The sequence below is a fragment of the Silene latifolia genome, chromosome 7 (genome assembly GCF_048544455.1).
Source record: "Silene latifolia isolate original U9 population chromosome 7, ASM4854445v1, whole genome shotgun sequence".
Classification (NCBI taxonomy): Eukaryota; Viridiplantae; Streptophyta; class Magnoliopsida; order Caryophyllales; family Caryophyllaceae; genus Silene; species Silene latifolia.
The window spans coordinates 118,426,789-118,436,398 of NC_133532.1; the positions used below are offsets into that span (position 1 = coordinate 118,426,789).

Consider the following 9,610-nt stretch of genomic DNA (forward strand, 5'->3'; position numbering starts at 1 on the left):
TACTGCTACTCTAAAATTAGCTGGATACTCTCCGCATTACCAGACAGCTTGCTATAATGTGTTTCAACATTATGAACCCTCTACATATCATCAGGCCAAAGATAGTCCTCACTGGCAGGATGCAATGAACAAGGAGATTACTGCTTTGGAACAGAATCACACTTGGGAACTGACTTCTTTGCCACCTGGTAAGAGAGCTATAGGAGTTAAATGGGTTTATAAGATCAAGTTTAATCCAGATGGGTCTATTGAACTGTACAAGGCTAGATTGGTGGCTAAAGGTTATAGCCAAATTGAGGGCAAGGATTATAACACTAATGGAAAAAACCCCTATTGCGTCAGTTGTAAAAGGCTTTTTGCGTCGGTTTTTGACTAACGTATATCGAGGGGTCGTATTTGATATGCGTTTGTTGTGGAACCGACGCAAAAAGTTAACATTTGCGTCAGTTGTGTCTTAAAAACCGACGCAAAAAGGTGTCATTTGCGTCAGTTGTATTAGTAGAATTGACGCAATAGACTCTTACAACCGACGCAAATAGTTGTTATTTGTGTCAGTTCTTCACATAACTGATGCATTTGCTTTTATTTTTTTGCGTCAGTTCTACCAGAAAAAACTGATGCAATTGATATGTTGTTTTAAGAACCATTTGCGCATTTGTCATCAGAAACGGATGCAATTAATGTTTTTTTTATATACAAAAATTTGTTGCCGAAAATCTCGTAAAACTAACAATTCGAATACAAAAGCTTGAAAACCTACAACAAGAATCCAACCAGCCACCAATACATAACATGTAAAGTAACATTAAATTTCATTCAACCCAACAACGTTCCAAATACAATCCAATGTATACAAAATCTCACAAACGTCTTAGTTACTAAGCTAATCTATACTAAATGATCTCTAAACATCTACTAGCCGAAACTTCTCTAGCCAAATTCATATACATGGTTGAAAAATGAATGTGGGGACGTGATGTATTATGAAAATCAAGAATATAAAACCCTTGTTCACATACACCTCTTCAATGCACAGGGGATTGTTAGATGTTAAAGTCGACATCTCTTCCCATGTAATATCAGTGCTTGCTTTGTGCAAATGTACACCATTAATTTTGAAGAGCCTCGACGTGAGAAATGTGCAAGGTCTTTGAGGCCATCACGTTTTTCTTTAACCGAGTAATAACCTATGGGGAGATGGATTCAGCAAACAAGCAAGGGCATGTCAGTGTATGAAAAAAAATGGGAAGTCCCAGTTTCAAATTAAACTAATCTTGAAACCAAATTAGAATAATTAAACAAGACTATAATAAGATGTAACAATCAGAATGAAACTTGAACTTGCAATAGGTTTAAAGTAAAACTAGAAAGATGCAACATGTCAGGCTTGTAGGAAGACAGCCATTACTTCAAAATTGAACAACTTGCATTTGTTGCATCCGCGATAAAAATTCCCAAGGAAATATTCAACAAAGCAGCTAATGGGCAAAATTATGCGATGGTTATATTTAGGACTATTTAATTATGTATATAGAAGTATAGAACTACAAACATGTGCAAAAATTTCACGTTAGTCCTAACAGCAGGAGCATCAAATAAAAGAACCATTGATAAGCTACCTTCTGATTGAACTAGAAATTTTTCTCATAACACATTTAGATTGGTCCCCATGAATGTCCTATATGAATTAAATAAGAGCATTTGTTGGTAGAAGAACAGCCCTCAAAACAATACCACTCACTAAGAGAACACTGCAGAAACATGGGAGGCAATTTAACTACCTATAGTACAGACGTAAAGGCTGAAACCTCCGCCAGTTTGTCAGCTGAAACAATTCTAGTACTGAATGTGGTATCAACAAGAAAGAGAACAAGTGATATCGTATACTCTTAGTCCTTCATAATCTAGAGAGGGTATAAATACAACAAACTGAAGAAGGCGAAATGTAAATTGACACAGTAGTCGATAGACACTCAACGGCTCTACTCGTCGGATGTAAACACCACACACACATCTAATGATAAGGATATACCATCACATATTCATTTAACTGATGTCATTCAATAATCAACTAAGCGTATCCTGGAATGTCCATACACAACACAATTCACATGAACGTTTGAAACTTAAAATTGTACTCAATATGCAAAGCAATTGGCATAAAGCTAGCTAGAGTGAAGGAGAGTAACCTGTAACCCGTCAAACCAAGGTGCAAATGAAGATGACAGTTTTGTATTTGACTTGCACCGCCATCCTTTAAAAGATGTCCTCTATACTGCAAAAAAAAAAAATTCATGAGCTCACTCCCACACTCATGACTGTCTCCAACAAAATTAACAAAGCAAAAGGACCATTTAAGATACAGGTCCGTACCTTGTGATTAAGTAGCATCCACCATCAGTTTGAACAAAGCAGAACCTCCATGGTGGCAACCAGACATCTTCCATGCCATGTTTTCTAGCTCAACCTGGCATTCAAAATTTTCATTTCAAAACCTCCATAATAAACTATCAGAGAAAACCATTTCAGAAAGCCGTCAAAATGTTTTGAAAATATTATACAACTAGCCCATACTAAAAACAATAATTACGGCGAAAGCACAATTTTGGGCAAAATCAAACAAATTAAGAAACTCACATCAAGAGCCATTTGGGTAATAATATCAGCAAAAAAGAAGCTAATTCATCATCCGAAGTAACATCTGAAAACTCAACCACATCCAACGCCGCTTTACACTGCTGCATCGACAAGCTTTCATTAACCTTAACTATTTTTGATACGAATTTGGTGCGGAAGCGTTTTAAAGAATAAGAACGATAATGATAAAAGAGATATTTGCTTCGAAATATGTGAATAAATCGAAACAATGGGATATTTGCTCGGGTTAGACCTATAACTCAAACAATGGTCAACTATAATCAAGACCTATTGATTATAACTCGGGTTAATGCTTGAAACGCGTCAAACAATAACAAATTTGGATCGAAACGCATCGAGCCGTCAAACAATTGCAACAACAACGTTCAAGTTCGTTTTTTTATCATTCATGTGTGTCTTCCCAAATAAACTTGATTGGCTATAAATAGCCTTAAAACGCAGCAAACGAAAAGACAAAGGAAAATTAAAAGACTAATTATTAATGATAGCTATTAATAAAAACATTGCATCCACCAATGCCATTGATCCATTGAATCAAACCATGTTTGTCTCGCATCAGCAACTCGGCACCAAAATTCGTCCACCCGGCCTCTGTTTATCAAAGCGTTGGATTGACGAATTCAAACACAGGTAACAATCGTAAGCATTTAAGTTCGGAGTACACTGTTCGAACCCATATATAGGCTGAATCGCCGAATAGTTCACAAAATCTGTTGCAAATTTCATAAATGACCCGCCTTCGGCTGTTCGAACTGCAAGCACATTAGTAATCATATTCGTTACCGCGTCAAGGTACCGTGATTTGTCACCGATTATGTTGGCATAATTCCAAACAGTGATCGAAGAAAATTCATCTATGGACCTATACTAGGCCCGACTACCATTAGAGTTGGCCATGTTAGGGTTAGGTTTTCGTGAGGTATTATAAATACCTCACCATATTCATGTAAAACGTAATCATCATCAATAATACAATTTCCTTATGCTATTCTCTCCTCTCTATAATCTTAACATGGTATCAAAGCCTCTTTCTTGAGGACTCTAAAATCGCTTCCGCATTCTTGCCTGTGGACGAAAATTTAGTAACGCCCACCGGTAGGATTCTCAATCACAATTATTAAAACTAGCTAACAAATCAATAAAAACAAGCCGAAAAAAAAATTCTACGTACAATGCTATTCCTTTAGCAATATTGGTGAGAAGCATTGCAAATGGTATATCATCATCCTTTGTGATGGTCACATCTTTACAACTTGGGAAAAACTTCAACCCACATCCTCTTCTTTCTTTTTTTTCAGCGGATTCAAAAAAAAACAAAAAAAAACCCTTTTTTCTCTTATCTTCAATTCAATGACAGATCTAAGAAATCTTTTTTTCTTTAATCAAGTTGGTATTAAAAAAAACCAAAACTGGCGAGTTACGCACTGAACTGACAAAACCGGCGAGTTACGCACTGAAAAAAACTGGCGAGTTACGCAAGAAAATTGTCTGGCGAGTGCCATACACACCCAAAATTTGTCTGGCGAGTCCTATACGCACCTTTACCAACCAACTTGTGCAGAGGAAGAAGATTGATAAGAAATTTTTTTGATATAAGATCAAGATGAGGAGATGAAGACGTTTTTTAATGTTTTTCTTATATTTCTCCAATCGTAAAGTTCGTAATACGTACTGCCTTTACGATTGCGGAAGGGTATTAGGAAAATGGACCTATACTAGGCCCGACTATCATTAGGGTTGACCATGTTAGGGTTAGGGTTTCGTGAGGTATTATAAATACCTCACCATATCGATGTAAAACGTAATCAACATCAATAATACAATTTCCTTATGCTATTCTCTCCTCTCTATAATCTTAACATCATCCATACTATTGAAAAAAGACGCGTTTGAATAGCAAACCTGACATTCGTCTCCCCAGAAAACACCCTCCTTCGAGTTTGGACAAGTCTTTCGTATATCCGTAGGGAGGGTGGAAAGGATACATTGGTGGCATGAGCTGATGTTCACGCCCCCATAGCAGAGGTATTCACCATAGGCGGCCTCTATTGACGGGTTACCAACTGTGGTTCTATAGAAACCTGAAGGGTTGTTAGCAGCGTTGGAGGCGAGATCGCGGAAAAGGGTGTTTAAATTGGTTTGATACGTACTTCCGTTGTTGAACATTTTGTCATTACTGCAGACATTGGCGGATTCGACTGAGGTGATCGATGTTTGATGGATCATTATAAGAATTATTATAATTTGGAGAAAGCCTAATAACCAACTATTTTGGTACATTTTTGTGCTTAATTACTAAATAATTTGTGTTGATGAAAAGTATTTTATGGACGGTTGCATTTGTGCGTCTACATATATATACTCATTATGGTTAGTGATTCTCACTGGATCCTAACTCTATATACTGTCTTCGTCATAACCATTTGTTGCATTTGTACATGCATTATGTGTTGGAATACTTCAAAGAGAAAAAGTGGTTGATTTTGATATTTTTCAAGGAGTAAATTGACGTCCTTGAAGGATAAAATTAAGTACCTAAAGTCCTAAACCAACCCATGAAACACTCTAAATGAAGTTTGAAATTGAAAGTGACCCGATTGATTAATAGTCCAATTCGATCATGGTTGGACCCATTGACTATCTTAAATGAGCTAGTTTATAATCATCTAATCTGAAAATGACCAAACAGACGATTTAAGTTCATCCCGGTAGATGTACCATGATAAACATGATTCTAAAGCCCAAGTTACTCGACCAAAATGACCAAATATTTTTTTTTGGTAAAATGTGAGTAAAATATATATCAAAAATGTAGGATTTACATGTAATGCAAACCCCTAGTTACATAAGGTGTCTATGACATAACCAATTTGCATCATTAACATTCTTAATCTCCTTCTCTCGTCCCCTAGTTCTGTTTCTCACACCTTCTATAACCTGCAAGGCAATCTGATTTGGGTGCACAAGGACTGCATCAATTCTGCACTTATTTCGTTGATACTAAATAGAGTAGATTGCCCCCAAGAAGAGTGCAATCTGCACCCCTCTCTGGACGTTAGTACCTCCCCTACTAGACCACCAGTCAAGATCAATCACCAAAGGAAGTCGCATCTCGTATCTGCCGTAAAAACATCAAAACTCTCCTACTGTACTGACAGGCAAAGTACAGATGATTTAAGGATTCATTTGTCTGTCCACATAACAGGCAACCAGCATCAACATCCATCCCATAGCTGATTAGTTTGTCCACAGTGTTAAGAGCCTCATGAGCCACTAACCATCCCATGAACTGGTGCTTTGGCAGAGCCCATTTAGTCCAGATCACCTTATTCCAGCAGACAGGTGGCCTGGTGTTCCTTAGCCATTCATAACAGCCACTAGGTGTATACCCAGTTGGTTGTACTCCCCATACTCCATCCACAAAAGCATGGGCAATTTCCTGCTTAACCTTGCAAATCCTTCTCCATACCCAGCTAGAATTAGTTGAAGGAGTATACTCAAACCAATCTCTCCCTCTGATATGATTCCATTGTACCCACTGTACCCATATGGAATCCCTGTTCTCAGCAATCCAGTTCACCAACCTCCCTACCATAGCCTTATTCCAGACTTCTTGATTCTTCAGACCTAATCCTCCTTCTTCTTTTGGCAAACAGACTTTCTCCCATGCTACCAGAGGAGCCCTCCTATATTCTGTACCATTATCCCACAAGTAATTCCTACAAATAGCTTCTATGCTTCTTATGATGCCCTTAGGTAAAATAAACATCGAAGCCCAGTAGGAATGCAAAGTATTCAGGACTGATTTGACCAACACCAATCTCCCTGCATATGAGAACTTCCTAGCTCCATAATTGTGAATCCTCCCACATATTTTCTCAATGAGACATGCACAGTCTGAAATCTTCAGTCTGGTAGTTTGGATTGGCATTCCCAAGTACCTAAATGGAAGAGCTCCCTAAGTAAACCCTGATATCCTCAAAATATCATTCTTAATATGCTCAGGTACTCCTCTGAAGTAGGCATTAGATTTAGCATGACTAACTTTTAAGCCAGAAGCTTTTGAGAAGGTAGAAAAGGACTGTAACAAAAGCATCATGGACTTAGTGTCACCTTTACTGAACAGCAGGACATCATCAGCAAACATAAGACAATTTAACCTCTGATTTTTGCACATAGGGTGGAAATGGAAATCATACTTAGCTGCAGCATACTTCAAAGTTCTGGTTAAATATTCCATACACAAGGTAAAGATTAGAGGAGATAATGGGTCACCCTGTCTTAACCCTCTCTGTCCCTTAAAATAACCAAACATTTCCCCATTGAGAGATAAAGAGAAAGATGCAGTGGTAATGCACTGCATAACCATGCTTTAGAAATCAGCTGGGAAATTCAACATCCTCATTAACTCCTCCACAAACTGCCACTCCACAGTGTCATAAGCCTTCTGCAGGTCAATTTTGAATAGACATCTAGCTGAAGCATTAGGTCTCTCATAGAGTCTAATGAGATCCTGACAAATCGCATGTTCTCCGAATGCTCCCGTGCTCGAATAAATGCTCCTTGATTTCGGTCTACTATATGAGGAAGCACTGCTGCAAGCCTAGTACACAAAATTTTAGAGATAACCTTGTATACAACATTGCAACATGCTATAGGCCTGAATTGAGTGACATTCTGAGGTCTCTCACATTTTGGAATCAAGGTAAGAGTTGTGGCATTGATTTGTCTGAGCAACCTTTTCTGTAAGAAGAAATCCTGAACTGCTCCAATCACTTCTCCCCCAACTTCTCCCCAGGCATCCTTAAAAAACTTACTTGTGTACCCATCAGGGCCAGGAGATTTAATATCAGAAATGCTGAAAAGTGCATCCTTAACTTCCTTCCCACTGACAGGCCTCATCAGAGCAGCACAGTCCTCAGGACTGCATTTAGGTCCCTGCCCTATTATTCTCCTGCGTATCCTTCCAATAGCCTGACTGGAGCCAAGTAATCCTTTATAGTATTCTAGAAATGCCTCTTGGACCTGATCAGAAGTATCATAAACTCTTCCAGCTGTGTCCTCAATCCTGAAGACTCCATTCCCATGTTTTCTCTGCTTAAGCAATCCATGAAAGAAGGCACTATTTGAGTCCCCATCCTGCACCCATTTATGTTTAGCTTTCTGAACTAGAAAGCTATCTCTTGCTGCAGCTAGCTCTTTCAGTATTGCAGCAGCTTCTGATTCAGCTGCTCTTTTCTGCATATCTGAAGGATCCTGGCCTAGTTGCTCCTGCAATTCCTCAATCTGCTTCTGTTTAATGTCAGCAGCTTGCTCTATATCACTGAATTTTTCCCTGTTCAGCTGTCTCAATCCAGGTTTCAGCACTTTCAATTTCTTGACCAGTTTAAACATTGGAGTCCCATCCACCTTAGTTTGCCAGACACTTCTTACAATAGGAAGAAACTCCTTGGATCCACCCCACATATTGAACTATTTAAAGCTTCTCTTGCCCTGCACCTGCTTGTTACTACTCACAATACAAGGAGTATGATCATACATCCCCTCAGGAAGAAAGTGTGCATACAAATCCTGCAAATGGTCACACCAATCCTTGTTAACCAACACTTTGTCCAATCTGCTATAAATCCTCTCCTCAGGTTGTTGTTTATTGTTCCAGGTATATAGGGCACCAGTAGCAGCTATGTCCAGGACTCCACAATCTGCCACACAGTCTCTAAAAGGCTCTATCTCAGATGAGGGCACATTGCCACCAACTCTTTCATTTGCTGCCAAAACACAATTAAAGTCTCCTGCTATAGCCCATGGTCCATCAATAGTCCTTGCAATTCTCTTCAGATGACCCCAAAGAGAAAATGACCAAATATTTAAACACCATGACAATTGGGGTTGCCGAAGGTGTTGAAGGGGTAAACTGTAAAGGGTAAAAGTTGAAAGAAAGGGATGCTGGGTTAGGGGGATGGGTTAATTAGGTTTGGAAATGACAATCCTGCATGGATACTATTTCAACAAATAGTTTCAAAACCGACCCAAAACGATAAATTTTTTATTTTTGAGGCTTTTTTTTAAAACATCATTCCATGAAAGTTCTACTCCTTCAACAACTTCTACTACCAATACGACGACTTCGTCTCATCGACATTGTTCTTCTGATAGTGGTCCCCTTCTGCCCCATTCTCCTTCTTACCCGTAATCTCATGAATGAAAGTTCAAGTTTGAGTCCGATCTTAAGCCCAAGGTACTATATGTTATGCGGAAGCATGAATATTTTGTGTTGGGCCTCTGCTGCATCTCTGTCAACAATCTGTATTAGTACGATATTGTCCTCTTTGGGCCAAACTCTCACGGATTTTCTCTTGGGCTCCTTCCCAAAAGGCCTCGTACTATTATATTTTGTAGACACTTATAAAGATGAAATTCCATCTTTATTCTACCGATGTGGGACATGGGTTTGCACCATAACAATCCTCCACTCAAACTAAGGACCATCATCTTAACTCGAACCTTGACCTCCATGGACTCAGACCTTGACCTCCATGGAGAACTTTTACACTCGGGACATGAGTTTTCACCCTAACAATCCTCCTCTCAAACCATGGACCATCATCTTGACTCGGACCTTGACCTCCATGGAGAACTCACACACTCTACAACCCCAACTTCTAGACACCTGCATCACCAAGTCTTGATAAAGATCGCTTAATGGACACACCATGTGTCTCACAAGGCTTGTGCTACACTTGCGAACCAAACTCCTTTGCATCCAATATACCCTGGACTGGGTCCGAATCCACTTAGTGCGTCACACCGGACCGCTTTTGGACTTAACATGGACCGCTTTTTGTTGCCTCCATTAAGTCTTAGCCCACCTCGTCGGGTCGCTGACGATCTTCTCTTCGACGGGCCCTATCTCAACACCGTGAGACCCATGTCGCTTCTCGCGAACATATTA

At 39.2% G+C, this 9,610-nt stretch overlaps 1 protein-coding gene and 1 long non-coding RNA gene across 3 annotated transcripts; both read right to left on the reverse strand.

Moving 5' to 3' along the window:
• Positions 1-1,129: 1,129 nt before the first annotated feature.
• Positions 1,130-2,457, reverse strand: LOC141591302 (uncharacterized). Of its 2 annotated transcripts, none has more exons than XR_012520796.1 (3): positions 2,374-2,457; positions 2,190-2,275; positions 1,130-1,187 (listed from the first exon to the last, which is right to left on the reverse strand). It is a non-coding gene; the product is annotated as an uncharacterized LOC141591302 (long non-coding RNA). The 2 variants fall into 2 exon arrangements; XR_012520797.1 differs by lacking the exon at positions 1,130-1,187 and adding an exon at positions 1,615-1,678.
• Positions 2,458-6,616: 4,159 nt separating this feature from the next.
• LOC141590606 (putative mitochondrial protein AtMg01250) lies at positions 6,617-7,027 on the reverse strand. The gene has a single exon (XM_074411181.1). The coding sequence runs from the start codon at positions 7,025-7,027 to the stop codon at positions 6,617-6,619; it is 411 nt and encodes a 136-aa protein (XP_074267282.1).
• Between the last annotated feature and the right edge of the window lie 2,583 nt (positions 7,028-9,610).